We start from the raw sequence: 21896 nt of genomic DNA on the forward strand, positions 1-21896 counted from the left end.
ATGATTCCATAGCATCCTGTAAGAAACGCATAATTTTGCTCGCACGTTGTAAAGTATTAACGGAGCTGTACTATTCCACCACCACGTGCACACTATTGCAAATTCATTAAATTTTGACATTCAATTATGTGCTTAACTGTCCTTATGCGGAATCAAAATAATTTTGTTGCCGAGGCCGAATTTTACTTACAGGACTTAGAGAGATGTTACTGCTTCCCACAAGATTTTTGAACTGCATAGCGGATGCAGTTGGTGATCCTTTGGGTTTACACTGAAACAAAGTAATTTTGTAAATAATGCTTTTAAAAGCATAATTGATAAATTTATAACAGAATAAATATGTGTACTGTATTTGAAATATTACAATGAATCTAGGATAGATATAAACAAAAAAAATACAATAAATTTCTTTATAAGGTCCCATATGGATATGGATGCCACACAGCTGTCAACATTTATAAGAGGGCACTTTCTGGATTTTTCAGTTACTTCCCTGCAATTCTGTATACTGTATGTCCATTACAAAAATTTTAATTTACCCCACTGGCAATCAGTTTCCATCTTAAACTTTTTATAATGCAGCATTCAGCAAAGTCCTTGATTAAAAATAATGACAATTTTATAGCTATAAATATCTTATTTAGATTGAAATGAATTTGTTGTATGCTTACATCATTACTCACTGGACTAAAATGAATGGCCTTCTCCTCAGCTATGGGGGAACCAAGGCTGGGATAATCTTTTTTGTCTTTATCCCTAGCTTTTTTCTGTTCACGTTTTACCTGGCATTGAGACTCGGGAACCACGCCTGAAAATATAAAACATTCAAAATTAATATTATAAGAGAAAATTATGTGGACAAATCTAGAATCTCACTGTAGTGTGCCTTTCATGCAGTGACACGACACTGTATTTATATGACATCAGTGAACTCATAAACCATGGAATTTACAACACATTTCACGGAGAATAGGTGCAAAATTTAACTATTGTATATACTGTACAGTATTAGTAAACTATCTTGTACTGATTCATCAAACTATTATTTTTCCAATACCTGTACTTGAAAAGTACAGTCTTGTGCTGTACTTTAATTTTATTTTATAGTTCTTTAATTATTTCTAAATTTTACTTAATTCATGGGAATTAGTGTTAGTTTCAAACATTATTGATGGAAACTTTCTTAACCTAGTTACATATCTGCCACACAATATTGTGCTCATGGGCACTTAATTTAACAAACTTGGCCATTCTTTTCAAACTGCATTGCTCCGCATTGCTCATACATCTAGTGGATGGGTGTCCCATTTTTTCTGGATGATCAGAAAATATGCTTCTCCACTGTCCATTTATTCCAAATGTACATCAATAAAATCCTCAATAAATATGACTTCTTCAATGCAGATAATTGAATGTTGCTCTGCTCCTGTATTAGAATTCCGTGTGATATTTAGTAAATTTTGACTAACATATGACTTCCATATAAATATATACTGTAGCAATAATGGCTTAGTGCTTTTTTTTCATAATTACAATACTGTATTGTACTCATTTTACAGGAATCGGGTCTCTTCCTGTAATTAACAGGGCTCAATAAATTCTTAGATTAGTTACCATACATTAATGAATTGGTTTAATGGTCATTTTGAACCTGAGTTTCATTAGAACTATTAGAAAATTGGGCTGCCACAAAATATCTGATATATCAATGGATAACAGCTAGGTTGACCAACATAACTGCCTTTAGGAATTTGAGTAAGGAATTATTCAGAACCTTCTATATCACATATATTAAACCGATCCTGGAGTATGCAGCTCCAGCAAGGGATAAATATTTATTCACGTACAAGATGAAGTTAGAAAAATGTCAAATGTTTGCCACCAGACTAGTCCCAGAACTGAGTGGTATGGGTTACAGGAAAAGCTACAGCAATTAAACCTCATGTCACTTGAAAACATAAGAGTTAGAGGAGACATGATTACTATATACAAAATTCTCAGGGGAATTGATTGTGTGGTCGGGTTATTTAGCATGGGCGTTCTTGCACAAGGAAACATAAGTGGAAACTTGGTACCCAAAAGCTACAGAGACATTAGAAAGAATTTTTTTCAGTGTCAGAGTACTGTAGTTAACAAATAAAATGCATTAAGAAATGATGAGGTGGAGGCAGACTCCATTCATGGTTTCAAATGTAGATATGACAGAACTCAATAAACTCAAGAGCTTGTACACCTGTTGATTGGGTGTTGAGAGGTGGGACCAAAACCCCCACAAGCACAACTAGGTAACAACAAGTGGGTAAGAACAACTGTCTAATTTGGTCGAGGGAAGCATGTTTTGCTGCATACCTTTCTACAGATACCAATTTCCTGATCAAACCCACGGTTTAATGCATAATACAGAACATAATGCATTACTACCAGAACTACTTCAGAACTCTCACTGACTTTAATGGTTGTAACAGAGCTTAATAAATCATAAAAACTCAAGACAGTGATACTGCATGTTGTGTCAACTCCAGTCACAGAAAAACACACCAACTTAGGGAATGTCTGGCATAATATTTTGCTCACAAATTGTTCTAACTCAGGAGATACAGATAAATGACAAAGTTTCCAACTACAGTAATAAAATCACATCAGATAACCACACAAATAGCAACAAGAAAATCAGGACGATGAAGAAGTAAAATGTGAAACAATAAAACCAATGGTGGCCATTGATGAGGTATTTCAGGAAAATTTGGCTTGCAAATCTTGATACAATTCTATGACCAAGTGAGGGGGAAAAAAAGAAAAAAAAAAAAGAGAGATCGGACAAGACAGAGAGGGACGAGCAAACTACAACACTGTAGTATGGATATTTATCATCTATTTACTGTTATGCCATACCAGTGACTCATCACACCGCATGTTATTGATGGCACATTTTTTATCATTTGAGTAGTTCATTACACCATCATCCACAAGCTTAACATGCATAATATTGTACAGTTCTTTTGTAGTAAGTGGGGTAAGTGGTACTTACATTCTGGCCGCATGCCAACACTGAGACATTTCTTCAGGCGACATTCTTGACACTTGCGTCTCATATACATGTCCATTTCACAATTGTTGCCATATTTACACTGATATACTGCATTCTTGGTAATAGATCTTCGGAAGAAACCTGAGGAGAAACAAGTGCATGTATGAGAATATGGAGTTTTCAATTGTGAATATATAAAAATAAAAAGATAAATTTGTGCAAGGGCTCCATATAAATTTATAAAGCATATATATATATATATACAGGTTCTACTAGGTATGCATAGATAGGTATTATCACTGTGCCCCGTGGGGCAGCATTAGTTACAACTTGGGATAGGGAGGGGCATTATATCAGTAATGTGCGCCAAACAAAACATATGTAAGGAGTAACAAAATCAGTTATCTGGTACAGCTCAAATACTACTAGGCCTAAGCTACAAATTTAAAAGAACAAAGAAATAAGTTATTGATTTTATGTAATCAATTATATAGTGCTGACTTAGTGACACAGTTTGTTGCCTCTGTACTCGAGCACATTGGATTTGAAATAATACTATGTCAATGAGGTTAAAGTACAGATTTTCAGCTTCAATTTGAGGGTATATACATCCATATTGGGTGAAATTTGCATTAATTAAAGCCCTTTCTATAAATAGTTATATTTAATTATTGGTTGCAAATCTTTTGCATGCAATGATTGCCTGTAGTCTGCATTCCATAGACATCACCACTGATGGAGGTCTTCCCTGGTAATGCTCTACCAGCCCTGAACTGTATTCATCTTCAGTTGCTGTTAGTAGAGATAAGGGCAATGACATAACTAGTCATGTGCACCCTGTTGATCTTGTTCTCAGTATAGAAACAGAACGAAGGCTATCCTGATAAAAAAAAATTCTAACCTACCATGAGCATGGCACACTGGGCATCACCTCAAGACCCAGAACAGTACGGGGCATGGCAGGGACCGAATACTCTCACTACACATAGGATAGCTTCAAAGTAAAAACCAGGCCCCCCTCTAGTTCCAGAGGGAACACAGAAGTCAAGGTTCACTGATCCCCGGAACTTCTCGGCCAAGCCGGCTCCGGACTTCCGTTTTATGCTTCAAGAAAAATTTATCAACGCTCTTGCGACTCCAGGCGATATGTTGTTCAGGAGTAGCAATCATCCAGGTTGTTGAACGAAGATGCTTTACGGCAAAACATAACCCAGTGAACAGCAAATGCAACACGTTTCTAAGGAAAGCAGAAGTTAGGAGTTCCCATAAAGTCAAGGGTATCATCTCTTCTTCTTGATAGTATGTGCAGTTTGCATGAAGGGTTTGTCCTCCCGATGACTGCACCATTACACATGTTGGGAGAGGCGTTTATGTTGAGGATGATAAGAGTTTCAAAAGGGCTTGTTACGTTGTGCTGTACATAGAGGAGCGGCGATTAAAACAGAGGTTAATCCCATTCCCAGCTACCTTTTGTTGTTGTTCTTGGGTTAGAGGCAGCTACAGCACAGGACCGTATGTATGGATATTTTTTTTTTCGAGATATATAGAAGAGTTGTTACATTCTTGTACAGCCACTAGTACGCGTAGCGTTTAGATACAGAAGATGGATCACACCCATTTATTTCTACCAGGATTCCTGGTTCATCCTTCACGCTGTGCGGACGCCTTAACTTCTGCTCCGCCTAGGGATCTTTTTGCTTTTCCTGCCCATAGAGTTACATTTTGCCGTAAGGAACCTTCATTCAACACCTCAGACAGTTGCCACGCCATGTCTATATTGCCACGGGGGGCGTTAATAGATTTTCTAGCGTTTTCCGGCTTGCACTGCGGGTTTTGAGCTGGGGTCCGGAAGCGGTGGATGTCCGGCGGGCCTTGGAGGCTCCTGTATTCCCTCTGGACTTGAAGGGCGCCTGCAAGCTCTCACTCCGCCGAGTTCAAGTACATTTATTGAGACTAGAATACAGCTCAAAAGGATAGAGTAGCGTAAGTTATTTCTACCCTCCTACTCTGGCGGGGTTGTTACCCCTGTGTGTGGTAAGGGTTGCCGGTGCCTGCCTTGTGGGGGTATCCGTGTCGTGTATTCTAGGTGGGCAGCGCCACTAGGCGCTTTTCTTCTGCTGTCTGGTTTTATTCTCAGATTCAGCAGGGTGCATACGTCTAGTTTCACCAGGGACAGCACCGCTCCTGTGCCAGGTAAGTCCACTACGGGCTCACCATAGCCTGTGCTACTTGGAACTTGTTCCGAGTAGTTGAATCTATAACAACAAAAACGTCTAGTTTCATTGTCGCCATAACAACCACAAATTTTCTACTAATTCGAAAACATATATATAGTTCTTATAGTCTTGTAAAACTACTAACACGCATAGCGTTTCGGGCAAGTCCTTAATCTTAATTTTTTCCCTGGAATACGACCCGCCAAATCGCTTAACAACCCATTCACTGCTGGGTGACAGGCGTACAATTAAGAATTGGTGCCTAGTCAATCCAACCCGGCCAGGATACGAACCAAGACCAAATTGCCTGCGAAGCACGGGACGAGTGTGTGTTACCACTGCGCCACAGAGACTAGGTTAATATCAAAGCCACAATATAATGCTATTAATAATTAAAATCTTTTACTTAGCAATCATGTAGTTATTAAATGAAGTGCAGTGATAAGATATGTTAATGATATAATCCTCACTTGAAACTAAGTCAAGTACTCCTACTGATATACCAACCCTTATTTACACACACAAAAAAACTAGACTTTTAGCTCCAGCCATTTTATTATTCTACAACAAATCACTTGAACTCCAAACCTTTCCTGATATTCTAAAAAAAATAGCAAGAGTAATCCCAGCCCATAAAAGTGATGATCTCATTCAAGTCAACAATTTCAGACGTTTCATCAATCTTTCCCACTTTGTCTAAAATATTTGAAAAGATAGTCTACAAGAATGTCTGCTCCTATCTAGCAAAACATAATATACTGAGCACATGCCAGTATGGTTTCAGATTCCAAAAGGCGCAAATGATGCGCTAATTAGTATAATTAACTTGATGCATGCAGCTCTTGACAAAAGTGGGTACCCTGTAGGTTTATCTGTTGACCTAACTAAACAAATGAACTAACTTTGTTTGAACTAACTAAACAAAGCTGCTGACGAAATAAGGAAATTCACTTTCACAACCAGAATTTTTGACGGTTGAAACAAGTTAAGTCTGAAGGTGGTGGAGGCCAAAACCGCGTTAATGCGTCATATGACAAAATGCTGGGAAGACGGGACATCACAAGCCTTCTCTCTCATCCCGTAACACTTGGGTAATTATTCACAAAAGGCTTCCTGTATACAAAAAAAGACTATGAACGAACTTCTAGTTTGTGTACCGAACCGACGGTATCCAAAATGGTCACGTATGATTCGACTAGACTCCGTCGTTTTCGTATCGAAGCCCGGAGGCTATACGTCTCTTGGCGTCCTCCGGGAAAACGAGTGCCAGACTCACACCCAACACAGAGAACCAACTGTAGAAAGACTGTCTATCGACATCCAGAGATCCCAGACGATAAGAGGCGTCAGGCATCATGTGAACTGAGTAGCCGAACGAAATCGAAGCCCAATGGTAAATCCACAAAGGTCCCTCTGAAACTCGAAGACCAATCGAACATGCAGCAACGTCTCCCTGTGACCTCCAGTGGAGCAAGAGCCGACGTTCACGAAGCCCCGAAAGCACACTATGAGCCCAACCAAGAACCCCAAACTCTCGCCAGATAGTAGGCGCCGGACACCGTCCCCCGCCCGAAGAGCCAACCGGAAAATATAGGGAAAATCTATCACTTTCCTGAGACTCCAAGTGATAAGGGCGCCGGGCGCAATATAAACCAGGACCTTGACGAGAAATCTAAGGAAGCCAGTAATCAAAACATCAAAGAACAATAATCACCTTCCGATTGCTAGCGATTCGCACCAGGCATAGTAGGTGTCAAGACGTCTGCTCGGGGGACAAGATTGAACCAGGAGTCTCTTCAGGAAGTGATATGCATGCTCAATTGGATTCATGTCGGGGTGACTGACTTGGCCAGTCAAGAACATTCCACTTTTCGGACCTGAAATACGCCTGTGTTTGGGGTAATTTCCTGCTGCAAGGTGAAGTGCCATTCTTTAATATCTAAGCTTATTTCGTATGGATTCTATACCCATTATATGAGAGTTTTCAATTTAGTTCATTTATTATCCACCCCATACCCATCCTATGAGTGGTAGTGAAAAAGGTTACAGAGGCTCAAAATTCGTAGTTACAACACTGATAAGCTAGTAACATAATGTATCTATATCTATTATGAAATAGAATGTCTGTCTGTGTCTGTCCAAAGCAGGAGTGGAGATCCATGGTGCAAGCCTCATCCAACTTTTACACATGAAATACGGATAATATGGATCATAGGCCAGTCAGGGTCAGCCCAAGTGCCAGGCTTTAAGAAATATAGGCATCTATAGTAACCTCCCATGCGATTTTGATATGTTTGTAAAATTTTGATGTTTACTGCTACCATTTATTTACCTGCGTATTTTCATGTTTTACTTGAAAACGATGAACGTAAATTCATTCAGATTACAGTATTACATTTTTGAGAGAGGGAGAAAGAGAAGAGGGAAGGGTTAGGACGGGCATAAAAGGAAGGAAAAGGGAGAAAGTGGAGGAAAAGCAAGAGAGATGCTCAAGAAAAGTTATAATAAATAATAAATAAATAAATGTTTATTTAGGTAAGGTACATACATAAAGAGATTTTACAAAATTTGTTGGATTAATAGATAGAGCTAGTACATACAATGCCTAAAGCCACTATTACGCAAAGCGCTTCGGGCAGTTCTTGAGACTCGTCATTGGTGTAAATCTTGTGGTGAACCCTGAGCTTATGCTGGTGTTGTCCTCTCTTTATGGTCGTCCTTGATCTCTTTGACAGGTTAATAAGGGTTTTTTCTTCATAATTGAAAGTATTCTTGGGTCAGCCATCAGTAGTACCTGTGGTCTATCACAAGGTGTTTGTCTATACAGTATACCTAGGTCATAAAAGTATTTGTGTACGTCTGGTACCATACTACTTGTGTAAAGGAGGAAATGTAGCTGTTTATCTCTCAGAATGTTTGGTAATACGTTTATTGCTTGTGATGTGTGTCTATGTATGTATTAACACGATGTACTGAACGGGGTGAGAATAGCTTGAGCTACTTCATCCCTTTGTGTGTATTTTACCTCAATAAACTTATTTCAATTTCAATTCCATTTCACAAGGCGTTCAAAAAGGTGATTTTGACACGCAATGTTTCGACAATGTTTCTGATCGGTTTACTCTTAACTGTTGAGCTTCACTGTGGTCTGCTTTACTGGTAATGATACCTTTGGTCCTCACGTTCTCTGATAAGAGTTACAAACTCCCCACATGCAAAAGTCGTCCCAAGAATCAACTGGAAACGCCACGGGCAGTTTCTCAATCGACTTGAGAATGGTCCAGGACGGACCGAAACGTCGTCGTCCCTTCACCTCCTAGTGTGTGGTCTGGTCAACATCAACTGGAAACGTTTTGCTGCCTCTTGTGCATGAGGGAACGATGCAACGCCGCACAACTCCTCAAGAAACAGCAGTAATTCCCACACGGTTCACAAGTTATAGATATAAATACCCTCAAATTAAAGCTGAAAGTCTGCACTTTAAATTCATTTCAAATTCCAATGTGCTGGAGTACTGAACCAAAGCTATAAAACCTAAAACAAATTACTGTCTACTCTTTACCTTTAAATATTAACATAGAAAACTATTTGTCATTATTTAACTTAAATTATTATTATTAATTACTATTATTATTATTATTGTGGCTGAATGGCCACGTGAGTTGTAGAAAATAATCTAATCAAACAATTATCTGCTTAGGACTGAAATATATATACAAGACGTTTACCAAATGAGATATTGTATACTATATAATTATAATCTTGTCCTAAAAACAACTGCGACTACATATAACCAATCCTTATATCGAGAGTGATTATTCGTGACGAGAGAGAGCCTCCCACACACACACAGCACCGCTCCTGTGCCAGCTAAGTCCACTACGGGCTCACCATAGCCCGTGCTACTTGAAATTCTTTGTTCCGAGTAGCTGAATCTAAAACAACATTCTGGTAGCCAAGCCGACAAGACGCAATGCAGACTTAGCGCAGCATAAAGACAAGATCGACTGACTTACCTTTGCATCCCTCACAGGTTAGCGCGTTGTAATGATATCCAGAGGCCCTGTCCCCACACACCAGGCACAGCTCCTCTGCCTGTCGGGGTATGGGACCTTTCTTCTTCTTGAGGTCGCTGTAGGAGTCGGAGCCGTAGTTGGTGAGGGAGGAGGGGGACATGTCATCTCGACCTGCAGGAGGAAGAACGAAAACATCACCTTAGTATCCTTACACAAGACCCGTGGCATCCAAGTCATTCCCTTTATCTTCAGATTGATGTCCTCGTGTCTGGAACAACACGTCTCATTACCTTAGAATGGGGTGTAATAATTCAGTTTGGGTTACGTTAGGGTGGGTTAGGTTAGGGAGGCTTCAAAAGATACGTTGGTCAACTGTCTTGTATACGATGTGGCTGTTATTATATCTTTTGTGCTTTGTTTTATAGGGATATTCATTCCTACGTGGGCCCCTACCTGTGGCTGGTACTCTAAGTGTTACTTGTTTCTCGTCTCTGTCTTACTCAAGCGGTGGCTGGGGACTCGTGACTCGTATGGTGACTTCAGTAACATTATAGCAATATATATATATAACATTATATATTATTAACATTATGGCTTAACAAATTCTAGCTCTAATATAATGTAACAAACATGAAATCGAACTTTCATAGACAGTCCAATCTGGTGTTACAACAGTAACACCAACAATTAAGGCGATGAGTCACAATAACGTGGATAAAGTATGTTGACCAGACCGCACACTAGAAGGTGAAGGGACGACGACGTTTCGGTCCGTCCTGGACCATTCTCAAGTCGATTTGAGAATGGTCCAGGACGGACCGAAACATCGTCGTCCCTTCACCTTCTAGTGTGTGATCTGGTCAACATATTTCAGCCACGTTATTGTGACTCTTCGTCTTCAATACAATATTGGTGAATGACCCTATTATTAATAACCTTTACACGAAATAACACGAGGTAACTTTAAACTATTTAATTCACTTATGGATATTAGATTCTCACAGTCTTCCCGAGGTTTGACAATGTAAACTAGTAAACTCAACTCACATCTCGCGTATGACAAGTCATCAGTCAGTTGGGGGTATGAGGTAAACCTTGCAAGTGATCAAACCTTCGAGACCTTGCAAGACCATGCAAGTGTGTAGTGTAGACCTTGGAAGCCTTTGATGCAAACTCTGCAACCCCTTCATATATATTTGGGTAGCGGTACAGTGCTGTACAGTTAATCTTGTTAACAAAAACAGAATAAAAAATAAGGTAATCGTTTGTGGTGGATGTTGGGCTAGCACAGAGGTGAGTGGTTTGTGTGTGACCTTGGTATGAGAGCACGTGCTCTCTTCCTCTCTCACACACACACACACACACACACACACACACACACACACACACACACACACACACACACACACACACACACACACACACAAACACACACACACACACACATAAATTCACTATGCACCAACTGCCACAAAAGCCAATCCTTTTTACAAAGTGGTGGACAGATGGTATAATTTAAATACGGAGAATGCCAAAATAACGTGAAACCTAAAAGCATTCTACATAACAAAGCTTCACAGAAGCGACGCAACACCATTAGCTTACATGTCACCCTGTAACTACCCTTAGGTAATTACACCCCCACATCCACCCACACACACCCAGAACGACCGTCATAATAAATCACGCGTTAAAATAACCTCTGACCTTGAATTCGTGACACTCTCCCTAGCCACAGATTTCGGGCTCCTCTATGCCGGATACAGCTTAAAAAAAGGCACAAAAAAAGGTACTACTCCGCTACAACAGTATTGTCTGCCTCCCCCCCATCCCCCCTGTGTGCTCGACACCTGTGGAACACCTGGTGATTACCTCTGGGGCCACCTGTAACCTTGTCTGCCTTTGACGATTATAGAGCCCCAAACTCTTCCCCCTGCAACCCCTCTTGCTCATGACTATTCAAATACATAGTAAGGTAAAAAGAATTATTTATTTATGAAATTATTTAAACTAACTTCTAATACAAACGACGTGACAAGGACTGCATCGAGATGTTTTTTGTCATGTGAAGTTTTTTACCACAGACGTAAGCCAATCAGTTGTACAATGTTAACCAGCATATGTAGATGTTTTGTTTGTCCCACACGGACAAGGTTTGAGATAGTTGACCAGACCACACACTAGAAGGTGAAGGGACGACGACGTTTCGGTCCGTCCTGGACCATTCTCAAGTCGATTGTGCGTGGTCTGGTCAACTTACTTTAGCCACGTTATTGTGACTCATCGCCTGGACAAGGTTTGAGATATACTGTACATATAGTGCAGCGAGTTATTAAGCACTCAACCACACACAGTGATTGAGGTGGGTTTAGAATGCCAACCTACATACGTAAACATTCTCGTCTATCCTCCACTGACAGGGTTAGAGAGATGTAGATACTTTGTAGTGTAGCGAGTTATTGAGCAATGAACAAGTCCACAAGGGCCGTGACGAGGATTCGAACCTACGTCCGAGAGGATCCCAGACGCTGCCTTAATTGACATGAGCTACGGCGTGGTCAAAAAGAGTTGAAAAGAGTTGTGTATTGAGCATTCAACCACAGCATGTTTATTGTGTGAAGGATCTCAAGCAGAAGCAAGGTTATGCAGTTCTTTCTCTCTTGAGTGTGTGTGAGTGAGTGTGTGAGTGTGACACACTTCTCCATGAGTGTGTTAATATGCCGGGCTTGCAAGCCCAAGACCTTGAGTGATGGTTCACCTTGCCTCCACTATTAAGGTGTGACCACTAACCAGGCTATCCACCTAGGGGTCAACACAGCCACTCATCTTCCTCGTGTCATAAATACGTTGGTTTAACTTTTTCTGATTTGCATCTCCATAACCTCTCTTGAGTCGTTTGTCGCAGTCAACGTAATTTACGTGGCTGTGCCCAGCATCGACTTTCCTACAAATATCTATAACAGCTGTAATACTTGTAAGTATCTCCTACGAGTATCTGTAGCAGGTGTAAGTACTGTCAAGTAAATAACTAGTAATAACTAAAGCTTATCTCTCATAGCTACGCCTCCAACCCCAGAAGGATTCGAACCCAGACAGCCAGGAGCACTACGCACCTTGGCGTATTCAAGCTTGTGTGCGCGCGTGTGTGTGTGTGTGTGTGTGTGTGTGTGTGTGTGTGTGTGTGTGTGTGTGTGTGTGTGTGTGTGTGTGTGTGTGTGTGTGTGTGTGTGTGTAGGTCAGCAAACGGGAACAGGAATGATATGTGAGCTTCCCAAGCGTTCTCGAATATTTACATACATTATCCGCTTAGAGTAAATAGACTATTGCTCGAGTTTCTTCAATGTTGCGCATCAACATGACTGGCCCCCTGGCGGCGGTGGCGGCTTTGTTGACACCGCCAACGGGAATTATATTAGCCTCCTTATATTGCCAAGTATTACGGTAAAGGTATTTTACGGTACACGTATTTCTATGTTTTTTATTGTTAACTCATAAGAGTTGATAGTACCATCACTTTTCTTTTGAGAACTATGCATATATATATACACGCATATATATATATACACGCATATATCTACTCATTCCCAGAATAATCTATAAACAAAAGTCGAATATACTGTTTTCAATACAACAGAAGAAATACATCCCTTTGAGATGTATTTCTTTCTTGTCTCAATAAACATACTTGAACTTGAATACAACAGAAAGTCTACACCATACATGTTGACCAGACCACACACTAGAAGGTGAAGGGACGACGACGTTTCGGTCCGTCCTGGACCATTCTCAAGTCGATTGTCCAGACACCAGATATCCACAGTTTAGTAGGAGCGAAAAACTAGTCCCCTAATTCTTCAACCACTTTCCCATATTAAATTGCGTCCTCGATCGAGTAGAACTATCTTTTATAACCCATTTGGGCTGAGGGGAGTTCGGTAGATTAGTTCCACGTGTTGGAGTCGACGGGATAACCTGTTTGTGTGTCCGGGTTGCTGTAGAGGTTATCTTGAGGTTATCTTGAGATGGTTTCGGGGCTTAGCGTCCCCGCGGCCCGGTCCTCGACCAGGCCTCTTTTTTGTTACACACCCCCAAGGAAGCAGCCCGTAGCAGCTGTCTAACTCCTAAGGCCCTATTTACGGCTAGGTAACAGGGGCATCAGGGTGAGAGAAACTTTTTGCCCATTTGTCTCCGCCTCCACCGGGGATCGAACCCGGAACCTCAGGACTACGAATCCGAAGCGCTGTCCACTCAGCTGTTAAGGAAACAAATGGGCAGTTTCTTTCACCCTGATGCCCCTGTTAACCTAGCAGTAAATAGGTATCAGGGAGTTAGACAGCTGCTACGGGCTGCTTCCTGGGGATGTGTGTGTGTATGCGCGTCTGTGACAGAGAGAAATATATGTAGTAGATATAAAAGATTGTTTAGAAAGGCGGGGTCCAAGAGCTAACAGCTCGGTTCTGCAGATACAAATAAATATATGCACGCGCATACACACGCGCGCACAATTCAGAATCGATTTTAAATACGTGGGCTGTAAAAAAACTAAGAAACCAAAGCTTTCTTGCTTTGCTTTGAAACCAAAGCTACGAGGAGAATATTCAGTGCTTGTATGGTGCCCATATCTTAAGACACACATCAATAAGCTGGAAAAGGTACAAAGACATGCTGCTAAATGGCTCCCAGAAGCGAAGGACAAGAGCTACGAGGAGCGGTTAGAGTGATAAATATGCCGAATATAAAATAAATAAATTTGATATGATCATTACATAGAAAACAGTAAGAGACATCGACCAAATTGACTAAGATGAATTCTTAAAAACTGGAATTTCAGAAACAATAGGACACAGATTCAAGCAAAGGAAACAAAGGTACCAAAAAAATATTAGAAAGTTTTCTTCTGCAGAGTGGTAGACGGTTGGACCAAGCTAAGTGAGAAGGTGGTGGAGGCCAAACCCGTCATTAGTTTCAAAGCGTTATACGACAAAGAGTACTGGGAAGACGGGACACCATGAGCCTAGCTCTCATCCTGTAACTACACTTAGGTAATTACACACACACTTTAAGAAGAGAGGGGAAAGAGTGGAGGTGGGATCTTGTCTGCGTAAGTACTAAAGTAGAAGCTGTTGCAGGTTTGTTAATGGGTTCTAGAGCCCGTGAAGCATCTTCATTTAAGAAGGTGTGACAGTAAGTGCTGTCGCCCCCTTGTAAGATGCTAAGGGAGGCTGAAGGTAGTGGTGATGGTGAAGGTAGTGGTGATGGTGGTGGTAGTGGTGATGGTGGTGGTAGGCCGTGTCCACCACCATCTCCAGCCCACCAACTACCACTAAAAAAGACTTGCCCCTTTCCTATTAAGGCTTCTCAATAGCTCGGTGGATATAGCTTCGGCCTCACACGCCTGGGGTACACGGTTCGAGTCTCCTAGAACCCAGGGGAATGGAACAACCACTACCCTCTCATTCGAACAATGACTCAGGGAAGAGTCACATATACCCTTCGAACACCCATAGTCACAAGTAAAACGATAATTTCATTCAATCACGTTAACTTTCAAGTATGTTTAACAATCATCCGACCATCTTAACTCCAGTTGCTTCCTTCGCCGGCAACCTTTTATTTTCTCGAATAATACACATCATTTTAGGTCAAGAATGATTTGGTTACGGTAAGTTTCAATTTAATTCAAGAAGTAAAGAGAATCTGGGAGCACGTTTCTTTCAACTCGTAAAAGAAAACGATAATTCCTGACATATATCACAGCGGTGACCCTGGGAAATGGTGATATTTGTCACCGGTCGGTTAAACTATAATAAAAACGTGTAGAAAGCATTCTACACTTCCTCAGGCGGAATTTTTACTGCAGACGGAAGAAGCGTTTAAGGGCCGCGCCTTCTGCGTGACCTCACCTTTCTTCAAACTAGTTGTGTGGTGGCGGGCGCCCCGAGTTGAGCCGGCGGGAACGCTACCTACTTCGCGCCCGACACAATGTTCACGCATGCATGTTATAGGAAAAAAGAGTGCTGGGAAGACGGGACACCACGAGCGTAGCTCTAATCCTGTAACAACATTTAGGTAATGACTCCATACACAGTTATAAGTGTAGATATGATAGAACCCAATAGGCTCAGGAATCTGTACACCTGTTGATTGACGGTTGAGAGGCGGGATCAAAGAGCCAGAGCTCAACCCCCGCAAACACAACTAGGTGAGTACAACTAGGTGAGTACACACACACACATAGAAGGAAAGAAAGAACAGATGAGACATGACAACGCCATACAAGATATTAGATGAAACTAACCAAGAGACAAGCCATGTTCAAAGCGAAGAATAACAGAACGAGGACACAGACGAGACAAATGACTCATCAATGTGAGGCAAAACCTACTCAGCGTAAGACTGGCAAATAAACTAATTGGATACGATGAATACGTTGATGACGCTAATTCATTGTAAACTTTTTATTGTAGATACTGAGAAGAAAAAAGTGAATAGTCACTGCTATAAATTACTGATGGCCAAGCGTGGTCGTGGCCACCAGAAACCACCACAGTACAGAAAACACACAAAAAGTCACCGCAACATTCAGAGTCGAAATAAACAAGAGATTTTAACGCGACACTCACCACCTATCCTTGTCCTCAAACTTCCCACCTACACCGTCCCAACCACTTAATTCTCCCCACGTCAGTGTATCCCCCACCCACCACCAACACCACTGGGACCCTCGCCTCACACTGCCGCCACAACCACCACCACCACCACCACCACCACCACCACCACAATCCCACCTCCCACAACAGTGGGTGAGCGGGGCATCAAGCGATCGTGTTGATTATCTGGTACCTAGCGGTCCTCTTGCTTGCGGCGGTTGGCGGGAAGGCGGACAGCTTCCTCGACGCTTACGGGATAACAGCTGGGAATGGCTACAGAGGAAGGGCAGGCCTACAGAGGAAGGGCAGGCCTACAGAGGAAGGGCAGGCCTACAGAGGAAGGGCAGGCCTACAGAGAAAGGACAGACCTAAAGGGGAATTGACGCAAGGAAGGGGAAGATGAAAGGAGCCGGATTCGAAGAGGTAAATTTTAAACTTTAAAGCAACGATTTTACTGATCTAGGAGAAAACTGGATGAGTTTCTTGCAACATGGAGGATGAGGAATGTCTTTGTGGGTTGGATGGGAGGGAAGCATGTATATTGGAGGGAGAAGAAGAGGGGAGAGTGTAGGCCTGTGTTGAGAGATGGACTCAATGAGCAGATGGGTGCTGAGGCAGATTAAAGGATGAAACAGGAAGAACAGAGGAGGTCATTACCGTGGGAGAGAACAGCCAGATGAGACGCAACAGCTCTTGGAGCATGGAAACGCCCCAGTGTGTGTGTGTGTGTACTCACCTAATTGTACTCACCTAATTGTGCTTGCGGGGGTTGAGCTCTGGCTCTTTGGTCCCGCCTCTCAACCGTCAATCAACTGGTGTACAGATTCCTGAGCCTATTGGGCTCTATCATATCTACATTTGAAACTGTGTATGGAGTCAGCCTCCACCACATCACTGTGTGTGTGTGTGTGTGTGTGTGTGTGTGTGTGTGTGTGTGTGTGTGTGGAGGTGGTTAGTGCGTTATGTCACATATATTAATCACGATGAACTCGTTCTCAACAATAGGCTTGAAATTACAATTCTTCATTTAAATACCCCCTCTCCCCCTCGTTTACAAATCAGTGCTTGAACTGCCTTAGACAAAAAAAATATATATATATATATATATATATATACAGTTATACCTAGCTGGTACTACGCGGTAGAAAACGGAATGTTGACCTTCAAAACCCTATACAGGATGTGTGCAGTGACGAAGGTTGGGGGGGGGGGGGTTGGGGACGTGGGGGCTAGAGGAGCGGGAGGGGGACGGGATGTTGAAAAGGGAAGCGGCAAGGAGGGTAGAGGGTCAGAGGGTTCAGGTGGGAGAAGGGAAGGGATGATTGGCATGGGCTAGTAGAGGTAATGTTGCATGGGGGTAGGAGAATAGGGAGGATGACTTACCAGCAGGTGGCCTGCGTCTGGAGGGGAGATAGAGGATAAGGGTTAGGGGAAGGCTACAGCTTTGGCAATGTTGAAAAGCGAATCACGAAAGAGGTAAATGACGCAGGGATGGTGAAGATAAGGGGCGGGGGGAGAAGATAGGTAGGATGAAGAGGAGGAGGATAGGTAGGTGTACTACGAGCGAAAAGAGTGAGAAGAAACTAGAATAGCACAGATTGGTACGACCAATCAGGATGCTTCTCTGAGCAAGCCCACCAGCTTATGCCTACAGGGATGTCACCTCCCTGGGAGGATGACCCCTGTAGGCTTGTAATAACCGAGACATCAACGACGTCACACGTTACCACAAGAAAGGAGCCATCAGTATCTTGAGGAAATTGACATCCCTAATTTCATACATTCTTATCTGGGGTTGGTGTACATCCTGTTTGGCGGTGTGTCCACTCACAGGATGAGTGGCGCTGCCCAATACTGTCACCATGGTGGTGTATCCACTCACAGGATGAGTGACGCTGCCCAATACTGTCACTATGGCGGTGTGTCCACCCACAGGATGAGTGACGCTGCCCAATACTGTCACCATGGTGGTGTATCCACTCACAGGATGAGTGACGCTGCCCAATACTGTCACTATGGCGGTGTGTCCACCCACAGGATGAGTGACGCTGCCCAATACTGTCACTATGGCGGTGTGTCCACTCACAGGATGAGTGGCGCTGCCCAATACTGTCACTATGGCGGTGTTCCACCCACAGGGTGAGTGATGCTGCCCAATACTGTCACTATGGCTGTGTGTCCACTGACAGGATGAGTGACGCTGCCCAATACTGTCACTATGGCGGTGTGTCCACTCACAGGGTGAGTGACGCTGCCCAATACTGTCACTATGGCGGTGTGTCCACTCACAGGGTGAGTGACGCTGCCCAATACTGTCACTATGGCTGTGTGTCCACTGACAGGATGAGTGACGCTGCCCAATACTGTCACTATGGCGGTGTGTCCACTCACAGGGTGAGTGACGCTGCCCAATACTGTCACCATGGCGGTGTGTCCACTCACAGCATAAGTCAAGCTGCCGAATTAAATCGTCATTCGAGACACAAGAAATAATACATGCACTGGAAATACACCAACAGATCAGTAAATCCAACTGGGGAATCCGCCGCCATGTGACAACTCCCAACAACGCAGTGCCGACCTCCGTTATTGGGTCTCGCCTTTACCAACAAAAACTCATCTTCAACTTTCATTTCGAATAAAAGAAATTGTTGGAATTATAACTGTATGTAACCTAATCTTGGCGTTCCTTGTGGTGTTGTCTTGGGTAAACAATTAGGATTCGAAATATTCACACAACACACACATTGGCATTGAGGAAAAAATTAACATACGCATACATATTTAAATTGCTCTATATATGTACAGTTAAAACTGTAATTTTAAGACTGGACTTTAAGACTAAAGACTGGAATTTTAGAATATTATATTATTCAGTATTTGGAATATTTTAAAATCGACTCAAAGAGGAGTATAATAAATTTGTGTATGGACATGGAAAGGCAAGGGAAAGGTGGAGGATGAGAAGGAAAAGGTGGAGGATGAGAAGGAAAAGGTGGAGGATGAGAAGGAAAAGGTGGAGGATGAGGAGGAGAGAACGTGTAGTATACAAGTGGGAAGGATTGAACCAGGATAGAGGGAGAAGGGAAGCTAAGGATAGGGTTGAGCAGGAGGATAGTGGGGTATGGGAGAGGAGTAGGACGGTCTTGGAATTAAGGAAGTGTAGAAATGGTTTGGGAGGGTTAGGATGGGCGGGGGGGGGGGGGGGAGGAGTGGAGTGTGTCTTGAGAGTTCTTGCTGGACCTGCACCGTGATGACGACACACTTGGGGGTGTAGCCAGTCATGGTGTGTACTCATCTAGGTGTGCTTGCGGGGGTTGAGCTCTGGCTCTTTGGTCCCGCCTCTCAACCGTCAATCAACAGGTGTACAGGTTCCTGAGCCTACTGGGCTCTATCATATCTACATTTGAAACTGTGTATGGAGTCAGCCTCCACCACATCACTGCCTAATGCATTTTACTTGTTAATTACTCTGACACTGAAAAAGTTCTTTCTAACGTTCCTGTGGCTCATTTGGGTACTCAGTTTCACCTGTGTCTACTAGTTCGCGTACCACCCTTGTTAAACAATTTATCTTTATCTACTCTGTCAATTCCTCTGAGAATTTTGTAGGAAGTGATCATGTCTCCCCTGACTCCTCCTCTGTCTCTCGCGTACGTGTGTGTGTGTGTCAGCTCCTGGGTCTCATATTATTATAATTAATAGTTTGATACAATGCCTGGTCATAGATTTTGTTTGTTTATATTTACGACTTACGGGCTCACCATAGCCCGTGCTACATGGACACTTCGTTCTGAGTAGCTAAATCTGAAACAGCAACATTTATATTTAAAATTTAAGTTCAAACGTGTCAATTGTCACCACCAGGCCGTTGGAGTATAGCAACAACAGTCACCGGGGCTTTGAGACAGCTCCTTGAGTAGCTGCAGTGTTATTGATATGTTGAGCAGAGTCGGGAGATGAATTAGCAAAGCACTGGAGCTCAAGATGCATAGATGGACCTGAAGGCAATTCGCTTGCTGTAACGGTTGGGTTTGTGACAAGTTATAGAGGTCGTGCGAACTAGTCTTGTTGCTTGGTGACCCACGAATCTCTTTCCAAGCGCTTACAAGTGCTCAAGCAGGATTGAATAGATGGTCTCACTGCAAAGACTTGTTCAGTCCATGACCACAAATAGAAGTGTTATCTACAGAAGAAGAAGTCATCGTATTAACTCTGATATATGAGTGAGAAGTTGAGGCAGGAAGAACCTTACAGTGATCTTCAATGAAGATTATAGGCTACACATCATTGTATTTGAACATCGCATAATACATCTGTATCGCATAACGCAACTGTATCGCATAACGCATCTGTACTCTTCTCTCTGAGCATTATCTAACACCACTGCACAAGATGAGAGAGTGGTATGGCCGACCTCTGTGACTGAACCAGGTATCAGGAGTCAGTCAGAATCACAGCCGAGCAAGACTGTATGGCGTTAGAAAACTTTAGATGTCTCTGGCAGTCACGTAAAATAAGCAATATTTATTCAGTGACTTGATAAATATTTGGATTAATGAGATTTAAACATCACATTTTTAGTAAACTGCCCGCCAGTGTTATTCATATATATAGCAAGAGCATTAGTACCTGCAGTACTCACCTAATTGTACTCACCTAATTGTGCTTGCGGGGGTTGAGCTTTGGCTCTTTGGTCCCGCCTCTCAACTGTCAATCAACTGTGGGTCACTATACAGTGGGTCACTATGTATGCAGATATCCACGATAATGCCATACGACGCAATTTAAGTCCAGTGGGTGGTAAATATTGTCAATACTGACTTGCGTTTACTTCGTAGTGGGCCAAGAGTCGCCACGAAGCCAAGAAGACCAAGAGTAAACCAACAAATGTATCATAGATACATTTCTTGGTTTACTATTTCCAGCGGTTAGTTTATACTGATAAACATTACGTCTTCACGTTGCTAAACATTGCTAGTGTTTACATATAAGAAAGTTGCTTTAGAAGATAATAAGAGTGGCCATCAACCAGTCCAAACCAGATTGTTGAACAATCTGATGTTCAACCAGTCTGTTGAACACCAGATTGTTCAACATAATCTCTCACTGTATTCACTACTATTCCAGAGTGCCATTAGGCACAGTACCTTAGTGTACCGTTATCTCAATGTTGAACCAACGGTCCACTTGGCCCACTGAGACTTATTCACATCTCAATAAATTTAAGTAAATCAATAATGTAAGCTCATCCTCTCTCGGTAATATTACCTTGCTTTTAGATTTTGTAACCATCTTAGCTGAAGCAAATAGTTTTATTAATATATTTTTGGAATAATATGCAGCTGCTAGTGTCTGGGTTTGCTTCAGTGAGTGCAAGGCTTAGGGAAGTGAGTGCAAGGCTTAGAGTAATGAGTGAATGGCTTAGAACAGTGAGTGCAAGGCTTAGAACAGTGAGTCCAAGGCTTAAGACAGTGAGTGCAAGGCTTAGGGAAATGAGTGTAAGGCTTAGGGCAGTGACAGTGAGTGCAAGGCTTAGAGAAATGAGTGCAAGACTTAGAAAAGTGAGTACAAAGCTTAGGAGCAGTGAGTGAAAAACAGATACAGATTATGAAAAGAACTCTACAATAATCTTGATATCTCGAGTACAGAAACATTATTCAAAATACTGAAAAAAATCAGACTCACAGTTAAATATTTTAACGTACATGACCATCTACAAATGACTGTTGGACAATTAGCGAGTGCGTCTGGGTGATCCTGTCAGATAACCTAAATTAGTTATCACATTTGACGATAAAACAGCAGCCGTGATAGAGGGAGTACCACATACAGAAAGGTAATTAGATAAGATATCCTAATTCAGGTCAGGAGGTGATAGCCACTAGCTGATTCACTAGTTGAATAAGCTATTCAAACCTAATCGTTCTCTCAACTAATGCGTCCCATTGTGTATGCTACGGTCTCCATCGTACAAAATAAGGGG

At 42.3% G+C, this 21896-nt stretch overlaps 1 protein-coding gene across 1 annotated transcript in view; it reads right to left on the minus strand.

Moving 5' to 3' along the window:
- Nucleotides 1-21896, minus strand: part of LOC123767891 (ecdysone receptor) — a 579936-nt gene that overhangs the window by 28227 nt on the left and 529813 nt on the right. Inside the window, 4 exon segments of the mRNA XM_045757963.2 lie at nt 191-271; nt 684-808; nt 3029-3169; nt 9261-9431. Coding sequence (XP_045613919.1) covers nt 191-271; nt 684-808; nt 3029-3169; nt 9261-9431 — 518 coding nt within the window.

Source organism: Procambarus clarkii, chromosome 86 (assembly GCF_040958095.1).
Source record: "Procambarus clarkii isolate CNS0578487 chromosome 86, FALCON_Pclarkii_2.0, whole genome shotgun sequence".
Taxonomy (NCBI): domain Eukaryota; kingdom Metazoa; phylum Arthropoda; class Malacostraca; order Decapoda; family Cambaridae; genus Procambarus; species Procambarus clarkii.